General features: G+C 41.5%; 2 protein-coding genes across 4 annotated transcripts in view; one reads left to right on the forward strand and one right to left on the reverse strand.

Annotated features, from left to right (window-relative positions):
• spaca9 (sperm acrosome associated 9) overlaps positions 1 to 22,773 on the reverse strand; it is a 47,702-nt gene extending 24,929 nt beyond the window's left edge. The window contains 3 exon segments of the mRNA XM_072240017.1: positions 2,495 to 2,640; positions 15,111 to 15,150; positions 22,696 to 22,773. Coding sequence (XP_072096118.1) covers positions 2,495 to 2,638 — 144 coding nt within the window. The 5' untranslated portion in view covers positions 2,639 to 2,640; positions 15,111 to 15,150; positions 22,696 to 22,773.
• Positions 22,774 to 22,941: 168 nt separating this feature from the next.
• Positions 22,942 to 26,887, forward strand: part of ak8 (adenylate kinase 8) — a 166,700-nt gene continuing 162,754 nt past the window's right edge. Inside the window, exon 1 of one of the 3 annotated variants that reach the window (XM_072240089.1) lies at positions 22,942 to 23,200. In XM_072240089.1, coding sequence (XP_072096190.1) covers positions 23,117 to 23,200 — 84 coding nt within the window. In that variant the 5' untranslated portion in view covers positions 22,942 to 23,116. The remainder of the gene's footprint in view (positions 23,201 to 26,887) is intronic. The other 2 variants (XM_072240092.1, XM_072240091.1) reach the window with 2 other exon arrangements.

Consider the following 26,887-nt stretch of genomic DNA (forward strand, 5'->3'; position numbering starts at 1 on the left):
CTGATATGGGCTGAATGCAGGCAAATGGAGTTAGCGTAGAAGGGCATCTTGGTCAGCAAGGGCAAGTTGAATGGCTTGTTCCTGTGCTGTGTAAACGTCCTTAAACATGAAATTCCTTGTCATATTCCTCGTCTTCCTCAGTGTTCATACGTTATCAGCTTTCTCTCAGGCTTATTCAGTAAAAGCTTTAATCTGTGCAAGCAACTAGGTCCAAAACTCCATTGATATTATGAGAAAGGTTGGCTGGAAGTATATGAGAATAGGCCATTCTGTAGTTCCTTTATCAAGGTAAGTATCACCAAAGACATTGAAATTTCCTGTGACTGAGGGGCTTGCAAGTGTAAACCATGTTTGCTGGACTGTTTATTACATGTTTTCATTGCCATGTGTGAAATACAGTATATGAACTTTGATAATAAATTTACTTTGAAATTTTAAATAACAAAAGTTATTAGCCATTTAATAAGTATTTATCTTGGAAAAACTGCACACTTCCAGAAAAACAGTTACTACGCACATTCTTTTTCTCTCTCTCCTTTTTCTCCCTCTGTCGCTCTCACTATACCCCTTGCCCATCCTCTGGATTCCCCCCCCCTGCCCTTGTCTTTCTCCCCGGACCTCCTGTCCCACGATCCTCTCATATCCCTTTTGCCAATCACCTGTCCAGCTCTTGGCTCCATCCCTCCCCCTCCTGTCTTCTCCTATCATTTTGGTTCTCCCCCTCCCCCTCCCACTTTCAAATCTCTTACTAACTTTTCCTTCAGTTAGTCTTGACGAAGGGTCTCGGCCTGAAACGTCGACTGTACCTCTTCCTAGAGATGCTGCCTGGCCTGCTGCATTCACCAGCAACTTTGATGTGTGTTACTATTAATTTTGTTACACTTTCCAATCTAATATAAAATTATACGCATAGTTGATTTACTTGGTGCTTAGCCAAAGTGTCAGGCATCAACTAAGAAGTGAAACATTCCAAACCATAGTACAAGCCAGGCACATAGTTAATTTCCTTTAACTCTCTTCCAACAATTAAAGAGGATCATCTTGTGCTTGTGATATCATAACACTATGTGCACTACTTCCAGCAAAGTCTTGATAGTTGTGTACAAATAACACACTTGCTGTTTTGCTAGGATTTAATGAAAACAAATCTTCTCACTGTGGTCTTGCTTCTTTGCAGAAGTTTAATGCACTTTTATTCTTCAGAGAATACACTTCTACTGCAATAACCTATCTGCTCCATTTCCCATGTCTGAATTCTTTGGCGCTCAAAAGGTAAACCTTCAGGATTGTGCAGGATTAGAGGCATGGTTTTATTCCATTGGCCACAGAACAAACAGCCTTTAATACTCGCAGAGAGAAGGCGATCTTACTTAATCATTATAGATGATGTGAAAATGTTAATTATTTAGGCACAGATATTCTATCACAATAATTAATTATGAAGTTAAATGGTCTAAAGATTTTCTTTGCTACACTATGTAGTAATTAACAAAAAGTTGTAGAATTGCACTTCACAGTCATTAATTTTAAATTAGAAATTGAATGCTCTCTAGTATTATTACCTCTCAGGCCACCTTTCAACAATTGGCAAAATAAATAAATATAGTACGGGAATAGACCAATGAAGTTTGTGATTATTTTCCATGTCCAAGACTGTGCTGCTTGTGAAGCTTTAGAATTAGATTATGAGAACACTCAGTCCTCTTCTATTGTCATTTAGAAATGCATACATGCATTAAGAAATGATACAATGTTCCTCCAGAGTGATATCACAGAAAACAGGACAAACCAAAGACTAACACTGATAGAACACAAAACTTTAACAGCACAAAATCAATTTCTAACAAAATTAACTCTAAAGCAAAATATCTCAAGCTCAAAACCAAACCAAATCTTTAAGACAGTCTGCAAATACACTAAGTTGGTAACCGTATTCACTTTGCACAGTGGCACGTTTTGTGGACTACTGTCTCGTACTCCAGTGCACCCTGACCACCAGTGCTATTTGTGTGGAGTTTGTGCCTTCTCCTAGGTGTTCAGGCTTCCTCCTATGTCCTGAAGATGCGCTAATGGCTTAAATGATGAGTTAAATAACTGCTCATCACCCACAATTTCCTCCCCTCTGGTTCCCATCCTTCTTTATTCCAATGGCCTCTGTCCTCTCCTTTCAGATTCCATCGTTTTCAGAGTTTATCCTGGCTTCTGCTCTCAAGGAAACGAATCTCAGAGCTGTATATGGTGATATGTGTACTTTGATAATAAATTTATTTTGAGCTTTGAACTCCATAGATGCTGCCTGTCCTGCTGAGTTCTTCCAGCAACTTTTGTGCATTTCTCCAGTCTAAACACATGGCAGTTAATTAATCTTTAAATGTGCTCGGACATGCATCTAGAATTTTTAAAATTGTGTTTCAGCGGAATTGTCCCATTAATACAGTTTTGATTAAAACAAAATTCACATCAGTGTATCTATGATTTAATCAGCTATCATTACCTGAGAAAGAGTGGACACGGGTTGAGTCTTGTCGTGTGCACTCTCCCGTGTGTGATCCAAAGCCGTAACAAAGGTGAATTGTTGCTGCTTGAAGAGCGAGTATCGGTGATCCAGATCTCTTAGGGTAACCTTCAGCTCATTCATTCCTTTTTAACAGATAGATAAAAGATCTCAGAATCAGGTTTATTATCACCGGCATGTGACCTGAAATTCGTTAACTTAGCAGCAGCAATTCAATGCAATACATAATATAGAAGAAAACAATAATAATAATAATAAATAAATCTTATTCAGTATACTTTATGCAGTATACATATATTGAATAGATTAAAAATTGTGCAAAAAACAGAAATACACTATTAAAAAAATCTGAGGTAGTGTCCAAGGGTTCAATGTCCATTTAGGAATCGGATGGCAGAGGGGAAGAAGCTGTTCCTGAATCGCTGAGTGTGTGCCTTCAGGCTTCTGTACCTCCTACCTGATGCTAACAGTGAGAAAATGGCATGCCCTGGGTGCTGGAGGTCCTTAATAATGGACGCTGCTTCTCTGAGACACCGCTCCTTGAAGATGTCCTGGGTACTTTGTAGGCTAGTACCCAAGATGGAGCTGACTAAATTTACAACCCTCTGCAGCTTCTTTCAGTCCTGTGCAGTGGCTCCCCCCAATACCAGACAGAACCTCAGTTTAATTCTAATAGAAATACATGAGTCAAGTGATTCTTCTATAGATCCAATGGTGTTAAATGTGCTATAAAGCTCAAAGGTCTCAATCAAAAGGGTCATGAATGACTATATGGAAATAGAAAAACTTCAGTGATTTGTTTGGAAACTGGGAACTTTGTATTCATTATTAGAGCCTAGAAGTTGGACCGAAAATATCCCTGAGGACACACAGATCCTGGTTTATTTCCAGCTGTTTCCGAGTCACACTGCTTCTAGCTTTATATTTATTTCCCTCGCTCCTTTTACCTTTGATTTAAATTGGGACTTCCTCATTTTGCTGTTCTTTCAATGAGGTTGGGTCTTAATCAAGGAAGACTCCATCCAATAGCACAACGAGTACAGTGATTCAAGAAGGCAGTTACAACGATCTTCCCAAAGGGAATTAGAGGCTGGCAACTTTCTAGTGATGCCCATATCCCATAATATTATGATATGAAAAATATTTATACCCCTTTATCTGAGTCCTCCAGGGAGAATTCATCAAACCACCAATTCACTCATTTTCTGAAACACTGAAACTACATTACATCCTCAATGTAATAGTTTCAACAGATTTTCAGACGAGTTTGCAAATTGTGTGTAACATTTAATCTCCAGTGTCAATTTGATAAATTGTTACTCCATACTCTCGAAGGTCATCGAGCTTTTCATTATGTGTCCTGTCCAAAAATAAGTGCAATGTTCAACGGGGGATAATCAGAGTTTCATATAATTATAATATAGCTTCCATCACCTTGTCTCCCAATACTCTGAGATAAAGTCTAACATCCATGATCTTTTCATGATTATTTTGCCTATTCATTTCTTTTTGAATCAGAGAGTTGTACCGCATAGAGACAGGCTCTTCAGACCATCGTGCCTGTTTTGACAGGTCAAGTTTACTGTCGTTCATCTGTACACATGTATACCACCAAATGAAACAACTACGTATACTGTAACTCACACACATAACATATAAAATAATATTACTGCTAGTAAATTAACAAGTAATAAGGTGCATTTGTGACACAAGTTAAAAAGTAAACAGTATAACACTACTGGCGCTTCATGCATGATGAAGGATGACTCTGCCATAGTTGGATGCATCAGCAAGGGAGATGAGGCTGAGTACAGGGCTACGGTAGGAAACTTTGTCACATGGTGTGAGCAGAATTATCTGCAGCTTAATGTGAAAAAGACTAAGGAGCTGGTGGTAGACCTGAGGAGAGCTAAGGTACCAGTGACCCCTGTTTCCATCCAGGGGGTCAGTGTGGACATGGTGGAGGATTACGAATACCTGGGGATACGAACTGACAATAAACTGGACTGGTCAAAGAACACTGAGGCTGTCTACAAGAAGGGTCAGAGCCGTCTCTATTTCCTGAGGAGACTGAGGTCCTTTAACATCTGCCGGACGATGCTGAGGATGTTCTACGAGTCTGTGGTGGCCAGTGCTATCATGTTTGCTGTTGTGTGCTGGGGCAGCAGGCTGAGGGTAGCAGACACCAACAGGATCAACAAACTCATTTGTAAGGACAGTGATGTTGTGGGGATGGAACTGGACTCTCTCACGGTGGTGTCTGAAAAGAGGATGCTGTCTAAGTTGCATGCCATCTTGGTCAATGTCTCCCATCCACTACATAATGTACTGGTTGGGCACAAGAGTACATTCAGCCAGAGACTCATTCCACCGAGATGCAGCACAGAGCATCATAGGAAGTCATTCCTGCCTGTGGCCATCAAACTTTACAACTCCTCCCTTGGAGGGTCAGACACCCTGAGCCAATAGGCTGGTCCTGGACTTATTTCATAATTTACTGGCATACTTTACATATTACTATTTAACTATTTATGGTTCTATTACTATTTATTATTTATGGTGCAACTGTAACAAAAACCAATTTCCCCCGGGAACAATAAAGTATGACTATGACTATGACTATGAGACTTGAGTGATGGCAGTGAGTTCGGTAGTCTTATGGCCTTGGCGGAAGAAGCTGTTTCCCAGTTCGTCCTAGTGCAAGGATTCCCAACGTTTTTTTATGCCCTGGACCAATACTATTAAGTAAGGGGTCCATGAACCCCAGGCTGAGAACCCCTACCCTATAGTGCCTCCTACCTGATGATCGGGGGGGGGGGTCAAAGAGATCGTTGGACAGATGGGAGGGATTACTGACAATGCTAAGGGCCCTGTATACCCAGGGCTCCTGATAAATATCAAACCTATCCACACTAATCCCACTTGCCTGCATTAATTCCATATCCCTCTGTGCCCTGCTCGTTCAAGTACCTGTCTAGTTCCCTCTTACATTTTGTTCGTGTTCCTGCCTCTATCACCTCCTCTGGCAGCTCATTCCAGATACCAGCTGCTCTCCATGTCAAACATATGCACCTTGGATCAAGGGTGGTGAACCTTTATGAGAGTGTGAGCCCAGATTAGCAATAATCTTCAAAAAAATTCTCTCAAGTGCCTTTGTAATTTTGAACAAAGAATATCATTGATTAATGAATTAGGAACAATAATTATGGACTTTTTAAAGGAAAAGAGATGAATCCTGTTGCTCATTCACATGTATTCATTGTATTACTATTAATAAAAGTCTAACAGAGACAGATTGAAATAAATTATTAATATTAATCATTTAAAAAGATAATTCAAAAATAACAACATTGTTTATTGTATCCAAATACTGATATCTACACCAGGTCTGCAAGGATTTCAAAACCTATCATCCACTCAAAGCTGCTGTGCAGGTTAACTGTGTGGTTAAGAAAGCATATGGTGCATTGGCCTTCATCAATCGTGGGATTGAGTTTAGGAGCCAAGAGGTAATGTTACAGCTATATAGGACCCTGGTCAGACCCCACTTGGAGTACTGTGCTCAGTTCTGATCGCCTCACTACAGGAAGGATGTGGAAACCATAGAAAGGGTGCGGCGGAGATTTACAAGGATGTTGCCTGGATTGGGGAGCATGCCTTATGAAAACAGGTTGAGTGAACTCGGCCTTTTTTCCTTGGAGTGACGGAGGATGAGAGGTGACCTGATAGAGGTGTATAAGATGATGAGAGGTGACCTGATAGAGGTGTATAAGATGATGAGAGGCATTGACCGTGTGGATAGTCAGTGGCTTGTTCCCAGGGCTGAAATGGCTAGCATGAGAGGGCACAGTTTTAAGGTGCTTAGACATAGGTACAGAGGAGATGTCAGGGGTAAGTTTTTTTTTACACAGAGTGGCGAGTGCGTGGAATGGGCTGCCGCCGACAGTGTGGAGGCAGATATAATAGTGTCTATTAGGAGACTCCTGGACAGGTAGATGGAGTTCAGAAAAACAGAGGGCTATAGGTAACCCTAGGTAATTTCTAAGGTAAGGACATGTTCGACACAGCTTTGTGGACCGAAGGGCCTGTATTGTGCTGTAGGTCTTCTATGTTTCTATGCTTCAATGTCAAGTGTTCTCGCAACTACCTAGCTGGCGGCAAGCTGGCATGAGACATTTTCTTTTACTTTCTTCTTCATACTTTTTAATTTACGTTATTTTTTGTATTTTTTTTCTCACGGTAACACGTCGAAGCTGCACCCTCTTTAACATGCTGGTAGAGAGAGTTTTATTTGGGTTTTCTTTAGCGCTGGAAATGGTTACATCCCGACACGCGGGACAGAAGCAAGGTCGCATTGTGTATTCCACATACCAGCAAATCCCGGCCGGCTTAGCTAACAGAGCGGCAGACACCCCTGCTGAAATCCGGAGGAAAACACACAGAGGATGCAGAGGGGGATCACAAAGTTGAGGAAAGAGGACTGGGTCGAGACAACAGAGACTTTTGGAGTAGAGGAGCTCGGTGGGTAATACCGTTCCAGCTGACCAGAAGTGCATCGAGAGCGGTAAGCGTAAAGGAGTTGGGTGCTTACTGATCTGGTTAACAACGGATGGTGCAATCCAGGGTATATTACGATCGAGGAACATGTTTGCAGACTGGATATTGAACTTTTTACTGTTGGACTTCGGCCACATTCCATCATGATACAACACTTGGAGGCACGGGAGGTCATTCCTGCCTGTGGCCATCGAACGTGCAGCTCCTCCCGTGGAGGGTCAGACACCCTGAGCCAATAGACTGGTCCTGGACTTACCTTCCATCCGGCATAGTTTGCATTTTGTTGTTTGATGGTTTGTGGTTTTTGTATTGCTATATTTACGCTCTATTCTTGGTTGGTTCGGCTGTAACAAAACCAAATTTCCCTCGGGATTAATAAAGTATATCTATCAATCTACATTTCATTGCTTTTTGATTGTAAAAAAATCATTTGCGGCTTCATTTGGCAATAAAGATAATGATTATGTCTCTTTTTATTATGGGTAGTCTTTAACAAATTGAGGGGTAGCACTGTATGACTTGTGCCAACAAAAGCTTTGCAGATGACATGTTGGGAAAGTGTGTCATAGGTTTGCCATCACTATTTTATTTATTTATTTATTGGCGTGTGCGTGCATGTGTGTGAGTCTGTGCGTGTGCATCTGCGTCCATGCATGTGTGATGTTGGTGGGATGATGTCTTTTTCATACCTTTACAAGGCGTGGAGAGAGACAGACTGTCTGGCGCGCCACCCCTCACACAGACATTTCGCAGTATTTTCCCTTTATTTTATGGGGTCGAGTTGCGACCTCGACACTCAGCCCGGCATGAATGGAAAGCATACTTGGGAGCGGCTCCGACTGGGTTCGAACCTGGGAACCTCCATTCCAGAGACCGGCACTGATGTCATTGAGCCACCAGCCAGCTCACCACCACTACTTTAGGTATGCTTTAAACCTTCTTTTCACCTTAAATCTAGTTTTTGACATTGCTACCATGTGAAACAGACTCTGTCTATCTACTCTAACCACACCTCTCATAATTTTATCATGGCTCTTTGCAGTCTCCAGGGAAAATTGATATCCTTCAATTCAGGCAACGTCCTTGTATATATTTCTGCATCCTCTAGCTTGATTACATCCTTCCTCTAGTATGCAAACAGAACTGCGCACAATAATCCAAGTGTAGAGTAATCAACTGTAAACAAAATGCCCTGATTCCTATATTCAATGATTTGGCCTGCCATATCCATTTCTCCCTTGTCTACCTATGTTTCCATTTTCAGGGAACTATGTACTTGTACCCTAAGGACTTACTGATCATAAGGTACAATGAACAGAGCCCTGCCATTCATTATGTATGGCTTGGTTTTAGCTTCCTAAAATGGCTCGTCTATTTCTTGTGGTTCCACACTTAGATCATCATACTGATCCTTAAAGGGACTTACCATCTTCCTAGCTACTCTTTTGTTCTACAGAATTTTTTAGCATTCTCCTTTATCTTGTCTGCAAGAGATATCTCTTGGCCCTCTGATGCCCTCCTAATTTCATTCTGAAGTGTACTTCTACATCGTTTACACTTCTGAAAGGACTCATTTGATCCTGGCAACCTATACATGATGTACAATATGCCTCCTTCTTTCTCCATGCCTCCTAGCTACTTGCTGCTTCCGTCCCCTCTACACAAGCATTTCTAATGAAGCGTGCTTGTTCTTCTGAAAACTGTAAAGAATATTTTTCATTAATTCCCATTGTGAGTGTGAAACACTTGCTTAAAGTTCAAGTATTTCAACTACTGTCTACTCGCCTCTTCTATTCAAGCAAATGCTCTCTTTCTGCGCTGTGTACATGTTTATTAAGGATATGATCCCCTGTCCCACAGTTTGTACCATAGGTACAAAGTTCCTGGTTGAAACCGGCACTGGTCTTTAGAATCCAGGGAGGATTTTTACCTCTGGCTCCAATAGACAAAAGCCCAACCTGGTGACCATTCACCAATTCCTATTCCCTCAACAATGAAAATTATCATTGGCTTTGATCATTTACTTTAATAGCACATACTGACTGTTTCCAAAATAATCCTCAATGTTTACAATCCATTTATGCATTGCAAAAAAAATCTCTCAGTAGTATATGGTAACATATACGTACTTTGATAATAAATTTACCTTGAACTCTGAACTATTATACATTCTGTTCTGGGATTTTCACTATGCACTACAGTTTCACAGTTCTATAGGAGGAAGTGTCCACAAGGCATCCCTTCCCTTCTGTAGTTCACACACACAGGAGGTATTTTCACTTGGGTTTGTCTGTTGACATTAATGGAAAGGAGAATTGAGTGGAGATGTGGAGGAAGCAGCCAATTGGCAACTAGCTGTTACCTATCTTGATATATACTTACGGTATCATAGTACAGCATTGTGCAAAAGTCTTGGACACAAATACTGTATATAGCTAGGGTATCTAATACATTTGCACAGTGCTGCAGTAACTTTACATATTGCACTGTACTGTTGCCACAAAAATAAACAAATTTCCTGACATATGTGAATGATGATAAACCTGATCATCACTTAAATATGGGTCTCCATTGTGGACTGAGAGTGGGAAGGGGAATCATGGTTGGGAAGGGGGGAAGGGAGAGTGAAGGAAGTGGGAGGTACCACAGAGACATTCTGATCAATTAACCAATTGTTTGGAATCAAATAACCTTGCCTGGTGTCTCAGGGCTGGGTGTGTCTGGACCCACACCAGCACCCACCACCACTGGCTCTCCTTCTCTGCCACCTGTCCCAAACCCGTCCCGTGGCACACCACCCTCACTATCCTTTGCTCCCGCCAGATTTACAAATTTGCTCTCTGCTCCATGTTGACAAATACAGTACTGTGCAAAAGACTTTTGCATAGTACTGTATGAGATAGGCTTGGTGGAGCAAGCAACTTTTTTCCTCCTGCTTCTGGGTTTTGAAAATTAGTTCCAGAACTTCTCTACAAATATAGAAACTAGGCCTGTTAAAATTCTGATGTAAGTCCCATAGGATGGATGCTTTACTTAAAGGGAATTGGGAATTTCTTGCAGACAATTCTAATCTATAAAAAAACTATTTTTGAGTTTATAACTTTGAAGTAAGCCATTCAGATAATATCAGAACATTACATTTCTAACAGCATTGCATTATAAATGTAATATTGAGCTGTGCAAAGAATAAAAGTATTTCATTCTGTAGTTCTTGAATTTCAGCTTTAAAAAATGAAGGGTTTGATTGATCACAAACAACAGGAATTCTGCAGATGCTGGAAATTCAAGCAACACACATCAAAGTTGCTGGTGAACGCAGCAGGCCAGGCAGCATCTGTAGGAAGAGGTGCAGTCGACGTTTCAGGCCGAGACCCTTCCAGGACTAACTGAAGGAAGAGTGAGTAAGGGATTTAAAAGTTGGAGGGGGAGGGGGAGATCCAAAATGATAGGAGAAGACAGGAGGGGCAGGGATGGAGCCATGAGCTGGACAGGTGATTGGCAAAGGGGATACGAGAGGATCATGGGACAGGAGGTCCAGGAAGAAAGACAAGGGGGGGGGACCCAGAGGATGGGCAAGAGGTATATTCAGAGGTTCAGAGGGAGAAAAAGAAGAGTGAGAGAAAGAATGTGTGCATAAAAATAAATAACAGATGGGGTACGAGGGGGAGGTGGGGCCTAGCAGAAGTTAGAGAGGTCAATGTTCATGCCATCAGGTTGGAGGCTACCCAGACGGAATATAAGGTGTTGTTCCTCCAACCTGAGTGTGGCTTCATCTTTGATTGATGGTTACTTTTCCTTCCTGACATGCTTTGATTCAACCACACTTAATCAACTGAGGTTTTGATTGGCAATTTAATAGATAAATGGCATTTGGTGCCAATTATAAATGTTTGACCTAAGAAAGTGTATTTGTTTGCAGATTCTTCTGGGGTCACTCTGGACTATTAAGGCTTTAGCAAAACGTCTTGGGAAAGATTAGGTGAGAGGCATTTAATTATATGGATAAAAATCCAGATTTCTACAAATATAAGATATTACATTCAATATATGCCGAAATGAATCTGGCTTGATTGTATAGCGTTGGCTCTATAGTGAACTTTCTCCGAATTCTGACGCATATTTGGGTTTATGCGCCAGTCGACTTCAAATCAAATAAAATGTGATTAAGAACTTATGTTAATATAACAATTCATTGTGCTGCTTGAATAATTCTCTATTCAAGCCATGACTAACCGTAAACTTAAGGAAAGGAGCTGAATTCTGGACACTATCTTTGAACAGCATGACTGTAAAACTGGCATGCTCCAGATGTGGCACTCTCTCACCGTGCAAACAATGGAGATTTTACCGCCTGAAGCCATTTAAAAATCGCATTCAGAAATGGAAGTGTCATCTGCTCAATTCTTGCAACATTTTATTAAATGGCAATGTTACAAAACTGAAGATCAAGTGGAAAACGGGCAAACAAGTGCAGACTTCCTATACAAAATAATTTTACAACGCCGCCTTTACGGCGTTGAGACAAATCCGATTTGATTTTGTATTTGGAAAACGACCTTAGTTAAATGTAGTAAAATGCGACGACTTTGATGGGGTTTACCCAAAGTTTGCTTCTGATATATAGGCGTGTAACACAATGTTTGTGTCTAATTATATTTCACCTTGATATTGAGCCACTGTTTATGAAATAACTGGTGCGCGGCAGCCTACCTGAAACTTTGAGAAATGGATTCCAGATTATTCCCAAATCCTTATTTCAGTCTGTTGTCTTTTTATGTGTTCTGAGTGGACGTTTTTCCCTCCAACTTGCCTAGCTTGTTACGTTAAGCGGATACAATTTCAGCTGTCACTATGCTACACTTGGTGACCATTGTTTACCTGCATTACCTAGCAACTGGACTGCACCTCATCACTTAGCTATACACAATATCCAGATCGCCCACTGCCTTGTATAAGGCAATAGTTAAAATGGGTATTTGAATACTTCTGTTAGTACTACTTTTCACTTTGTTTTTGTTTCCATTTTTATCCTTTTGCAAAGGTGCCTTTATTTTAATATGCACCTTGATTTTGAATGACTCTTTTAGATTTGACTTGCTTATATCACCAGTATGCCATGTGATGGTGAAGCTCCCGTCTTGGTATGATGACAAGGGGTTCCCCGATTTGGGCCCGGTGACGACAGAGCAATGGAATGTGTTTACATTCGGAGGTGACATTACTCCAGACCTTGCAGTTATTTTAGGGTCTGCAGAGGCTCTTCCAGCGCCTTCAGGATTAGGGGTATTGCCTATACAGTACTGTGCAAAGGTCTTAGGCACATATATATAGAGCTAGTGTGACTAAGAATTTTGCACGATACTTAATGTATTTGTTAACGCGGAGCAGAGAGTGAGTTTGTAAATCTGGCGGGAGCAAAGTATGTTGGGAATGGCGAGGATGGAGCACCGCGGGAGGGGTGTGGGACAGGTGGCAGAGAAGGAGTGCCAGGGGCGGCGGTGTCGCAGGTGCACCCCGCCCTGAGACACCAGGCACTGTCATTTGATTCCAAGCAATTGGCTTATTTATCGTTACAGACTGTCTGTCCGGTGCTTCCCACTCCCTCACCTCTATCCTACCCCTTTACCCAACCATGTTGTGTACAGTCCTGGTCACGGAATTATAGGAAAGATGTCAATAAAATTGAGAGAGTACAGAGGAGGTTTACTAAAATGTTGCCTGGGTTTCATTTCCTAAGTTACGGAGAAAGGTTGAACAAGTTAGGGGTTTATTCTCTGGAGCGTAGAAGGTTGGGGGGGGGCTTGATATTAGTGTTTAAAATTATGAGGGGGATTGATAGAGTTGACGTGGTTAGACTTTTTCCGTTGAGAGTGGGGAAGATTCAAACAAGAGGACATGGGTTGAGAATTAGAGGACAAAAGTTTAGGGGTAACATGAGGGGGAACTTCTTTACTCAGAGAGTGGTAGCTGTGTGGAACGAGCTTCCAGCAGAAGTGGTTGAGGCAGGTTCTATGTTGTCGTTTAAAGTTAAATTGGATAGCTATATGGACAGGAAAGGAATGGAGGGTTATGGGCTGAGTGCGGGTCATTGGGACTAGGATGGGGTAAGAGTTCGGCACGGACTAGAAGGGCCGAGATGGCCTGTTTCCGTGCTGTAGTTGTTATATGGTTATATGGTTAACTTCGTTACTGCTGTGTTTCATTTTACTGCCCAGGGACCACGTCATACGGTAGTGGGCGGCACGGCAGCGGAACACCTTACAGTGCCGGCTGAAAGGTCGGGGTTCAATTCACGTTCTCCCTGGGATCGTGTGGGGTTCCTCCCCTAAAACGAGTTAGTTTAGTAAATTGTGGGCATGCTATGTTGCTGCCGGAAGCCTGGTGATACTTGCGAGCTTCCCCCAGCACATCTCCGACTGTGTCGGTGGTTGGTACAACTAAGGCACTTCACTATATGTTTTGATATATACGTGGCAAATAAAGGTAATCTCTCTTTAACTATTACTTTTGGTTCCAATATTATTGTGTGGTCGCTGTCTCCTCCTCCACCCATCCTCCCTAAATCTGAATGCTCTCCCTTTCTGGAATCTATTCCCAGAGATTAAAAAGCAAACTTTACCAAATTGGAGGATGATAGAGCACAACTGGAGATCATTCAGGCCACTGTGCCCGCACCTGCTCCTAAACAAAATGTAAATTAATTACATTCTCCTGTCCTTTCACCACAGATTATTCCTGCACATTTTCCTCGTAATTTTTTTTAAAATGAATGCTGGCAATCAAATAGGTGCCTCGTCCATTTTTATATAGAAACATAAATGTTAAATTAAAAACCGAAACTATGCACAATCTGATTTCTGCGTTAATATTTTTGTGACTGGATATGGTCTTCATAGAAACATATTGCGAGGCCTTTTCTCTCCCTTTTCAAATATCGTTAGTGGAAATGCAAGTATGGTGTCAGAATTGACATGTAAATCCAGTACTTTTCATATATTCCAGTCGGGGTATTGTGGTTTTTTTCTGAAATTACTGTATTTTCCTATGAAGCAATAGTATATGATATTGCCAATTCTGTATTTTATCCTTCCATACGAATTCTATTCCGATGTAAAATAGAACATTTTCTTTACAAGATTCTTGAACCTGTGTAACGATAACATTCCAAAAAGAATTTCAGGTCGTATATTGTATACATTTCTCTGACATTAAATGTGCTTCTTGAACCTATTGAAAAAGATATAACTGCAAAATAAACTTAACAAAATCTACCACTCAACTTGCTTCTGGTCCCCAGTGTTCAATAATGATAGATGTTTTTTCTATCCATCACTTTTTGTGCTATATCTTCACTGTATATTAAATAACTTCTATTTATTACTTTATACTTTGATTGCCCCTTGGTGTTAAGGGGATGGACAGTACCATCCCATGCAACCAAATAATATTTTCCATATGTTGCATGTAACTTGGTGCGAATGAATACTTTTAGTAAGTATTTTTCTCAACTTATCTCTAAAATAATGAAAGCATACACTCAGTGACCATGTTAGTAGGTACACTTGTGGGTTAATGCAAATATCTAATCAGCCAATCATGTGGCAGCAACTCAATGCATAAAAGCATGCAAAAATGCTTGAAGTTCAGTTATTGTTCAGACCAACGATCAGAATGGGGAAGAAATATGATTTAAGTGAATTTGACCACGGAATGATTGTTGGTGCCAGATGGCTTGGTTTGAATCTCATAGAAACTGCTGATCTCCTGGGATTTTCATGCACAACAGTCTCTAGAGCTTACAATGAACAAATAGTGTGAAAAATAAAAAAAAATTATGTCAAAGATGATATGTCATATTTTGAAGTTTGTTGATACAAAATCAGGTGAGATTTTGAATAAGAAGGCAAATATAAAGAGGCTTCAAGGAAATATAGATAAGCAAAGTGAGGGAACATGGAAGATGGAATTCTGTATATTGTAAAGTCAACCACGTTAGAACAGAGAACCAGTGACTGTCTCGGGAAGACTAATTTCATACCTTTTGTGATGTGGAGTGTTATGTTGTTTGACTTCTTTACCTACAAAAGGATAGAGAGAGTGTTACTCTAACACTGGCTCCTGCCACATAAGGAGAGATTCAGTTTCAGATTTTTTTATAATATATACATTGAAACATGCAGTGAAATGCATTGTTTGTGTTAACAACTAACACACCCACGGATGTGCTGGAAGCAGCCTGCAAATGTCTCCACACATTTCAGTGCTAACATAGCATGCCTACAATGCTCAGCAGAACAACACAAGCAGCAACTGTTATGTACTTAATAATCCAGTAATATTTGAGTAATGCTGCACTGTAAATATATTGTTTGATTAAGTATTCTTTGCTTAATTATGGGTTATATGTAATAGTACGTGAATGACACCTTGCTTGAAAGTAAAGACAAATTTACACAAGTTACCTCCCAACTCAATGTTTTTATTTCGATTAGTTTTATGTGCTGGAGTTACAAAACATAACAGCAGAGATGAGTAAGTTTTAAAATGAACCCGAGATGACTAACTAGGTATTGCAGCGCAGCGAGATGGCTGTTTAAAAAAAAGGCAGAAAACAGACTAAATTCATGGGTATATAAACAGTGATAATAATCATAAATTTACAAAAAAGCAGAAATAGCTGGCTACATTGGAAAAAATAGATGCATTTGATTGCACAAGGGATGACTGGACTTTGTATACTGAAGGGATTGAGTCGTATTTTAAAGCAAATGGAATAGCTAATAAATACAAGTACCAAACAAGAGAAAATCTGCAGATGCTGGAAATCGGAGCAACACACACAAGATACTGGAGGAACTCAGCAGGCCAGGCAGCATCAATGGAAAAAAAACACAGTTGACATTTCCAGCCAAAACCCTTCGGCAGGACTGGAGAGAAAAGGCTGAGGAGTAGATTTGAAAGGTGGGGGGAGGGGAAAGAGAAATGGCAGATGATAGGTGAAACTTGGAGGAGGAGGGATGAAGCAAAGCACTAGGAAGTTGATTGGTGAAAGAGACAGAAGGCCATGGAAGAAAGAAAAAAGGGTGGGGAGGAGGCAGAAGAACCAGAGGCAAGTGCTGGCTAAGAAGTTAACATGAGAGGGGGAAAAGTGGATGGGAAATGGTGAAGTGGGGGGGGGGGAAGAGGCATTACTGGAAGTTTGAGAAATCGGTGTTCATGCCATCAGGTTGGAGGCTACCCAAATAGAATATAAGGTGTTGTTCCTCCAACCTAAGTGTAGCCTTATCACAACAGTGGAGGAGTCCATGGATGGACATAATGGAATGGGAATGGGACGTGGAATTAAAATGGGCAGCCACTGGGAGAACCCGTTTGTTCTGGCGCACTGGGTGTAGATGCTCAGCGAAGCAGTCTCTCAATCTACATCGGGTCTCACCAATACACAGGAGGCCCCACCAGCAGCACCAAACACTGTATAGGACCCCAACAGACTAATAGGTGAAGTATCTCTGCACCTGGAAGGACTGTTGGGGCCCTGAATGGTGGTGAGGGAGGAGGTGTAGGGGCAGGTGAAGCACCTGTTCCGTTTGCAAGGATAAGTGCCAGGAGGGAGATCAGTGGGGAGGGACGAGTGGACAAGGGAGTCATTAGGGAGCGATCCCTGCAGAAAGCAGAAAATGGTGGGGGGGTGGTGGTATGGGAGGGAAAGATCTGTTTGGTGGTGGGATCCAGTTGGAAGTAGTGGAAGTTTCGGAGGATTATGTGCTGGACGCGAAGGCTGGTGGGGTGGTAGGTGAGGACAAGAGGAACCCTATCCCTGGTAGGGTGGCGGGAGGATGGGGTAAGAGCAGACGTGCATGAAATAGAAGAGATGTGGTTGAGGGCAGCGTTGATGGTGGAGGAAGGAAAGCCCCTTTCTTTGAAGAAAAGAGGATATTTCCTTTGTTCTAGAATGAAAAGCCTCATCCTGATGGAGACAGAGGAATTGAGAGAAGGGGATGGCGTTTTTACAAGTAGCAGAGTGGGAGGTACGGTCCAGGTAGTTGTGAGTGTTCATTGGTTTATAATAGGCATTGGTGGATAAGCTGTCTCCGCAGATAGAGACAGTGAGATTGAGAAAGGGAAGTGAAATAAACACAAAATAATCTGCAGATGCTGGGTCAAAGCAACAATCACAACATGCTGGAGGAACTCAGCAGGTCAGGCAGCATCCGTGGAAACGATCAGTCAACGTTTCGGGCCGGAACCCTTCGTCAGGACTGAAGAGGGAAGGGGCAGAGGCCCTATAAAGAAGTTGGGGGGAGGGTGGGAAGGAGAAGGCTGGTAGGTTCCAGGTGAAAAACCAGTAAGGGGAAAGATAAAGGGGTGGGGGAGGGGGGGCAGGGAGAGGATGGGCAGGAAAGGTGAAGAAGGAATAGGGGAAAGCACAATGGGTAGTAGAAGAAGTGAAGTGTTGGAAATGGACCAGGTGAACTTGAGGGCAGGGTGGAAGTTGGAGGCAAAGTGGATGAAATCAACGTGTTTAGCACGGGTGCAGGAAGCAGCACCAATCTAGTTGTTGATGTAGGGTAGGAACAGTGCAGGACGGTAGAAGTACGAGTACCAGTTTTGCTGAGTGCATTGGATGGAAAAGCATACAGTTTGTTTAGAAATTTGACTGCTCCAACCAAACGACCTGAAATGAGCTTTGCTCGTACCATACAAGTAATGCAAGAACATTTAGAACCGAAACCATTGTTCATTTCAGAACACATTAGGTTTCATAAGAAGAATCAAATTTAAAGGGTTAAAATAAAATTTATTATCAGAGTACATACATGTCACCACATACAACCCTGAGAGTCATCTTCTTGCAGGCATACTTAGTAAATCCATAGAACAGTAACTGTAAACAGGATCAGTGAACAACAAACTGTGCAAATGTAGATATTAATAAATAGCAATAAATAACAAGAGCAGGAAATAACAACATAGAGTTCTTAAAGTGAAATCATTGGTTGTGGGATCACCAGAACTAGAATGAGTGTAGTTATCCTCTTTTGTTCAAGAGCCTGATGATTGAGGGGTAGTAACTGTTCTTGAATCTGGTGGTGTGAGTCCTGAGGTACTTGTACCTTCTACCTGATGGCCCAGAGAAGAAAGGGTATGGACTGAGGGGTGAGGATCTTCGATCTTGAATGCTGTTTTTCTATGGCAACGTTTCATGTAGATGTGCTCAATGGTTGGGAGGGTTTATCTGTGATGTAATGACCCAAATCCACTATATTTTGTAGGATTTTCCACTCAAAGGCATTGATGTTCACATCCCAGACAGTAATGCAGCCAGTCAATGCACTCTCAATCACACATCTATAGAAGTTTACCAAGGTTTTTGATGACGTGCTGAATCTCCACAGACTCCCAAAGGAGTACAGGCACTGTTGTGCTTTCTTTGCAATTACATTTATATGATGTGTCCAAGATAGGGCCTCTGAGATAGGGACGCTCAAGAATTTAAAGTTATTGACCCTCTCCAATGAGTACTGGCTCATGGACCTCTGGTTTCCCTCTCCTGAAGTCCACAATAAGTTTCTTGGTCTTGCCAATATTGAGCGAGAGATTGTTGTTATGATATCACTCAGCCAAATTTTCAATCTCCCTCCTGTATGCTGATTCATCACCACCTTTGACCTGGCCCACAACAGTGGTGTCATCATCAAACTTGCATATGGTGTTGGAGATGTACTTAATCACACAGTCATAGGTGTAAAGTGATTAAAGCAGGGGGCTAAGCACACAGCCCTGTGGTGCACCGGTGCTGATGGAGATTGTGGAGATGTTCTTGCCAGTCTGAACTGACTGGGGTCTGCAGGTGAGGAAATCCAGGATCCAATCGCACAAGGGGGTATTGAGACCCTGGTCTTGGAGTTTACTGATTAGTTTTGAGGGGATGATGGTATTAAATGCTAAACTGTAATCAATAAACAGCATCCTGATGAATGCCTCTTTGCTGTCCAGATGTTCCAGGGTTGGGTGAAGAGCCAATGAGATGGCATCTGCTGTGGACCTGATGCTTCAGTAGGCAAATTGGAGTGGATCCAAGTCACCACTTAGACAGCAGCTGATATGTTTCAACACCATCCACCCAGAACACTTCATCACTGTGGATGTAAGTGCCTCTGGGCGATAGTCATTGAAGCAGGTTACCACGCTCTTTCTAGGCACTGATATGATTGAAGCCTACTTGAAGAACACTGCCGGAGTAAGAGGTTGAAGTTATCTGTGAACACACTAGCCAGTTGGTCAGCACAGGTCTTCAGTACTCAGCCTGGTGAGCCTTGGGTTTGCTCTCGAAGGCAGCCTGCATGTCATCTTCAGATACTGAGACCAGAGGATTATCGAGAGACATAGGGGTATGCGATAGTTCCTCCCTGTTCTGGAGTTCAAAGCGAGCATAGAAGGCAATGAGCTCATCTGGAAGTGAAGCTCTGCTGTCTCCCATGTCGCAAGGTTTAACTTTGTAGGAGGTTATGGCATTGGAACCCTGCCATAGCTGTACAGCATTCCTCATTGATTCCAGTCTAGTGTGGAATCTCTACTTTGCCTGTGAGATGGCTTTCTGGGAATCATACACACACTTCTTGTAGCATTCTTGATCTCCAGACTTGAATGCCTCTGCTCTGGTTCTCAGCAAATTTCAGATTTCATTGTTTATCCAGAGCTTCTGATTGGGGTAAACCCTGACTAGTTTGTGGGGACACACTCATCTACAGCTGTTTTAATAAAGTCTATTACAACCCTGGTGTAGTCATTCAGATCCACAGATGAGTGCTTGAACATGGCCCAGTCCACTGACTCAAGGCAATCTTCTGTCTCCAGCGACCACTGTTTGATCTCTGGAGCATGGCTTTTTCAGTGTTATGTGGCTATATTGAAGAAGTTGTCTGAGAATTCAGTTCAGTAATGAGCTTAATGATACACTGAGAGATCATTCAGTTTGTGGAATCTTCCAAGAAAGAATTCAACATCAGCTCCTGACTGAAGCACAACTTACATTTAAAAGAGCAGTTGAAATAGCTTTATCAATGGAAATTGCAAACAGGGATGCAATTGAGTTGCAGTCAGAAATGAACGTTAGTGTGAACAAAATTGCAATGTCTAAATAGAAAGTGGCCTATCTGAACAAATAGTGTTACTGTTGCGGCAGGGGACGTACACCAGACCAATGCAGATTTAAAGGTGAAACTTACAGTAAATGCAACAAAGTAGGGCACATAAAAAGAGCCTGTCAGGCAGAGATAAAGATAAAAGGTTAGGTTGCAGTTTCAAAAATATCACTTATCTGCATGCTGTTGATGAAAGATCTGATAATGATGAGAGTGACACAGTGAGCGGGTAGCCTTGAGATTTACAATGTGAAAACTAACAATAGACAATCAATCTGGGTTACACCAGAAATGAGCAACAAATTAATTAAAATAGAATTGGACACTGGCTCAGCTGTTTCACAAAATGAGTTTGAAGGGCATTTCAAAGATACAGCACTGAAGCCTGGAGATATCCAACTAAGAAAACATAAGAAAGGATAAATACTGTGGGACTGGCATTCATAACGGTGAAATACAACAATCATCAAGCCACATTGGGCTTGTACGTAGTAAAAACAGGAGGGCCAGCATTATGGGGACATGATTGGTTGTGACAACTACAACTTTATCGGAGATCCATCCACCATTTGCAGGCCACATCCCCTGTAAAAGAGTCAAATGAAAGCAAATTAAGAAAAGTACTGAATGGTGCCACAGCAGTGTTCAAAGATGGTGTTGGAAAATTCAAACATGTCAAGGGTAAAATACTGCCAAATGAAAATGCTACACCCAAATTTTGCAAAGCCTGTCTGTTTCCTCACACCTTTCATGATAAAGCAGCCAGTGAGCGAGATCATATGGAGGCTGAAGGAATTCTTTCCAAGGTTGAGTGGACCATGGGCAATGTCAGTGGTCCCAGAAGCCAAGAAGAATGGGTCTGTTGGGATCTGTGGTGATTTTAAGGTCACCATCAACCCAGTAATGAAAGTAGTTCAATACCCTCTGCCCAGGATAGAGGATATCTTTGTAAACCCTTCTGGAGGGAAACACTTCAGCAAAGTGAAGTTAGCTGAGGCCTACCTATAAATGGAAATGGAAGAAGAGTCCAAAGTGTTTCTCACCATAAACACTCACAAAGGGCTTTATTGCTATAATAGGCTTATTTCTGGAGTAGCACCTGCACCTGCACTCCGGCAGAAATCTATGGACCAGGTACTGCAAGACTGTCCAGGCTCTCGGTGTTACCTGGATGACATCATTGTTACTGTTAAGGATGATAAGGAGCATCTCCAAAATCTCAAGACCATGTTAAAAAGATTATGGACTCAGAGCACAAAGTAACAAGTATGAATTGTTAAAGCCAGGCATCACTTACTGTGGTAACACCATTGACACACAGGGATTACACAAGTGTGCTGAGAAAATTCAAGCAGTGGTGGATGCCCCAAGGCCAAAAGGTATGTCACAGCTGAAGTCCTTTTTAGGATTTGTCAATTACTTAAACAGGATCCTGCCAAACTTGGCTACTGTGTTTCACCCCTTTAAGTCATTACTACAAACTGGGAAAAAATGGCAATGGAAAAAGCAGTGTGAGGTGGTTTACAAAAGGTAAAGGAAGCAGTGATGTCGGACACTATACTCACACATCATCCAGTGAAGCTTGCCATGCACTGTTCAGGATGCCAACACGTCCAGAAAGAAGATGTCTAGAGTTATCAGAACCACTTTCTGCAGTCCCAGAGTCAACTCCTACAACCACCATTGAGGAGGTCATCAGAACCTGAGATTGTTTCACAGACACAAGTCTCACTTGACAGGAAATACATTATCCTACAAGAGTAAGAAATCTTCCACAGAGATTAAATCTTTAGACCTGAAAGGGACAGTACTTGCCCCTGGACTCTCAGACCCATAGCCATTGGGCCTCTTACTACAGGCCCTAGTCCGGACTCACAGACTCCACCTTTAAGTCTTTACGTCTGGACTCTCCAACTTTGATCTTCGTTCTTTCAAGCTTTCTACCTCCGGAGTTGCTGAACTTGCCCCGTGACTGTGTATGTTGAGTTTAAAAGAAGGAGACAGAGCATCATTGAATTGTTAAGACAGTTTTAAAGGGCTTCACAGGGTTGATGAAGAATTAATGTCGGCTGAAGAAGCTGAAAATATTGGTCACATTGCCAGGAGAGAATTTTCACACAGAATGCAGCTTTTGGAATTATCTTTTTTGAAGGCTCGGTCATAGAGGCCATTAAGTTCAATAAGGCAATCAAGGGTCAGGGGGTTAATCGAGGAAAATAGATCCGAGGGTATTTATAAACCGAGATTTTTATGAATGGCAGAGCCTATTTGAAGGGTTAGATGGCCGATTCCTCCTCCTAATTCTCTTCATTCAAGTTATCTAACTTCTCACTTTTTGTATGATGTCCTGAAAGATGAATCATGTCAGGGCCAAACGGTGGTAACGAAGAAATGGAACAGTTTCCAGGATATGAAAGTTTGGGGAAGTTTGATGCGATTACAAAGTTAGTCACAGTTTATATGGTCTTTAGTTCGCACCTTCTCCTTTGAAGAAAATTGATTCCTTTTGACAAGAGCCTGGTGTTCAGAGTCATGGAAGGCTGAGTTATTGCAACACACGCAGTCAGGAGCAGTAAGTCCGCAAACTATTGAATAAACAGGTCGACAACTGATTTCGCCACTTTTACTGATGTGAAACCGCTTTGAAACCCGAGCAATTTGTGTGACGTTCGAAGCCGAAGCCTTCCCTCTGGCGTCACCCACAGTTAACGTAATATAGCGCCAACGGTTGCCATGGTGACGTGGCCGCGCCGTTCCCACGGAGACAGGGCCTTCCGCTGCAGCGAACGCTACTACGAAGCAAGGAAAACACAAATAACAAAGTAACTAGAGGGAAGCCAGGAGGTCAGCTCCTTGACTGAACCGTCTCGCCTTCACAATTACTTAAAGAGCAGAAGAAATGGACGCCACGAAGAAGCCGCTACGGATTTCCCCAGAGTTAGGCGTTTATGCAGAAAAGCACTGTGTGTTTCAAATACTTCAGGTAAACAGCCCCAGTACATTAAATTTAATGTCAATAGAAGTATTATCCTTGTATTGCCTGATATTATAATCTTCGCATTGTTGTTTATTGCTTGTAAATCGCATCTGTTACCAAGGTGCTGAATCAGTATTCTTTTAATTAAAGACCATACAACTGCCCTGGAGGCATCTCCGTGTGTTTAAATCGGTTGATGATCTATTAATCTTTTTTAAATTACTATTGTCACCCAGTTTTATAATTCTGTTGACTTTAGCATCTTTGACATGTTTCATTAACTAGTGTCTTCTGCTCCTGCTTCAGAATATCAGATTTAAGATTATTTATTAAACTGGTTGCTTCAACTAAAACTAGGAGTTTAGTTTATAGACCCAGGGTGTCTGATGATGTTAGTTGTCATTGGATAGTTTCATTTCTAAGAATCATTTTCCAAACCTACTGTAAACTTCAACTCTAGGTCTTAACCCTAGGCAGTAAATTTGTCCATTCTCAAAGGACATCATAGTAACTCCCTGAATCAACCAGGTTTACTATCACTGACATATGTTGTGAAATTTGTGGCTTTGCAGCAACAGTACTGCATAATACATAAAATACTATAAGTTACAATAACAATTATATACAAATAAATAAATAGTGCAAAAAGAGAGCAAAGTTGTGAGATAGTGTTTATGGAATAATGGACCATTCAGAAATCTGCTGGCGGAGAGGAAGGAGCTGTTCCTAAACTTCCAGTGTGCATCTTCAAGTTCCCGTAACTCCTCCCTGTTGGCACTAATGAGACGAGGATGTGTCCTGGATGATATTATCCTAATTGCAACTATAAAGCCTGAACCCAAACCTGGACCAATCCAACAGGAATTCTGCAGATGCTGGAAATTCAAGCAACACACATCAAAGTTGCTGGTGAACGCAGAAGGCCAGGCAGCATCTCTAGGAAGAGGTGCAATCAACGTTTCAGGCCGAGACCCTTCGTCCTCGGCCTGAAACGTCGACTGCACCTCTTCCTAGAGATGCTGCCTGGCCTGCTGCGTTCACCAGCAACTTTGATGTGTGTTCCTGGACCAATCCAGTGGTGCAGGTTTGCTATGTTATCGTACATAGGCCTTCTCCCTCAGCTCTGATTTTTGTTACATAAATAGCTATATTTGCATTCTTTTTGCACTTGTAAAGAATTTGAACGTCATAATTGCCGCCAGTTTCCATCCTGATTACACTTTGTCAGTCCATTTTTAATTCTTCCTTTCCCTTTCATGACTTGAGGGGTAGATTAGTGACCAGGATTCATTATATGTTAACAGGACTCAGTTCCATTCTCAGAATTTCTCCATCTCATTATATACGTTGTAACAACATATTTTTCTATGCCTTTGCTCCCATTATGTCTTTTATATCAGACATGATGTCTTTCCAGTATAGTCAACAGAACTGTTAACCACATCAGTTTTTCTTTCCACAATTCTGTTCTTATCCAGAAAAAGAATAAAGTTTCCTTTATTTTCAACTTCTCTGATTCTTCCATTTCTAGCTCACTAGCCTTCACATTCAATGACTCATCCACTTTTATTTTAAATATCCTCAGGTTCATGCAGTTACTAGGTGCATCTATCCTTCTGCTACTCTTTCAGAATTCCAAGGGAACTTCTCCCTGCATTCCAAGGAAACTGTTGCCTTTATAACCCTTTGCTTTCTCAACACCTTCAGGAAATGCAGTACTATTCATTTTACCTCTTTTACCATCAACTGGGCACCCTAACTCTTTATCCAGATGAAGCAGCTCTTCATAAAGCTTAGTATAATGCATTCAATGACTGTCTCTTCATTGGGAAAAACCAGGCACAGATTGAAATCCTCAGTTTAGTTCACAAGAGTGACTGTAAACTCCTAATCTGTCACTTTTAATTCTTCATCTGACACCCACTTTGACTTTTCTGTGTTTTGACTTCCTGTATTGTCTCAAAGATGCATCACGTAACCTTATCTTCTAACTTGGCTTTTGGGTCTCCACAATGAATTCAGTAGTTTTAAGAAATCACCCATTTCAGAACTGTTTCTCACATTTCCAGCACTTTTGTTTTTGTTTTCTATTGTTATTTCAAATCTAATTTGGTTCCACTTGTAACTTTCCCTCCAAACATATGTGCATGTTACTACTCAATAGCTTCTACCACTTTCATTCACTTAATACCACCATCACTGTGTCATCAAATCCTTTTATTTTCTTTGCCCATCTCCCTTTCGCAAATATGTTTCATTTCCAACATTTTTGTAGTTCTGATGAAAGGCCTTTGACATAAAACCTCAACTGTTTCTTTCTTCAAAGATATCTTGTGACCTTTTGAGTAATTTCAGGACATTTTGTTATTATTTCAAAGTTTTAGCAGCCATAAAATTCTGATTGAATTGAACAAGTTAATTGTGCCTGAATTTTTTTCTTTAATTATGGTTCAATTAACTGGTTGAGTTATTGTTTTGAAGGATGAGAAGGAAATGGCTTTTGGCTCATGAAATTTGTCTATTGCACATACTAATATGAGGGCCAGCAATGAATCAGGATAGAACTGATTATGATCTGTGCTTTAAAGTAATGAAGTAACTGCAAATACTTTAGAAATTGAATTAAAATGGTGTGTGAGTATTGTAAATACAAAACACAAGATTAAATAATTAATAATTTTAATTAAACAAGTAAATCTACTTCAACTACTGCTCAGAGTCTTGTCATCTTCAGAAGTTTTCTGATGACTCTGCCATAGTTGGATGCATCAGCAAGGGAGATGAGGCTGAGTACAGGGCTACGGTAAGAAACTTTGTCACATGGTGTGAGCAGAATTATCTGCAGTTTAATGTGAAAAAGACTAAGGAGCTAGTGGTAGATCTGAGGAGAGTTAAGGTACCGGTGACCCCTGTTTCCATCCAGGGGGTCAATGTGGACATGGTGGAGGATTACAAATACCTGGGGATACGAATTGACAATAAACTGGACTGGTCAAAGAACACTGAGGCTGTCTACAAGAAGGGTCAGAGCCGTGTCTATTTCCTGAGGAGACTGAGGTCCTTTAACATTTGCCGGACGATGCTAAGGATGTTCTACGAGTCTGTGGTGGCCAGTGCAATCATGTTTGCTGTTGTGTGCTGGGGCAGCAGGCTGAGGGTAGCAGACACCAACAGAATCAACAAACTCATTCGTCAGGCCAGTGATGTTGTGGGGATGGAACTGGACTCTCTGACGGTGGTGTCTGAAAAGATGATGCTGTCCAAGTTGCATGCCATCTTGGACAATGTCTCCCATCCACTACATAATGTACTGTTGGGCACAGGAGTACATTTAGCCAGAGACTCATTCCTCTGAGATGCAACACAGAGGGTCATAGGAAGTCATTCCTGCCTATGGCCATCAAACTTTACAACTCCTCCCCTGGAGGGTCAGACACCCTGAGCCAATAGGCTGGTCCTGGACTTATTTCCTGGCATAATTTACATATTACTATTTAATTATTTATGGTGCAACTGTAGTGAAAACCAATTTCTCCCGGGATCAATAAAGTATGACTACTGCTACTACTACTACTACTACTAAATGTGTCCTTAAATTCAAAGTTAAAACGATGAAGTGTTAATACAGTTATATAAAGAGAGAAAGAAAGAAAGAAGAGAAATTGCCTTTAAACTCACGAGAGAGCATAAGCC

Source organism: Mobula birostris, chromosome 22 (assembly GCF_030028105.1).
Source record: "Mobula birostris isolate sMobBir1 chromosome 22, sMobBir1.hap1, whole genome shotgun sequence".
Lineage (NCBI taxonomy): Eukaryota > Metazoa > Chordata > Chondrichthyes > Myliobatiformes > Myliobatidae > Mobula > Mobula birostris.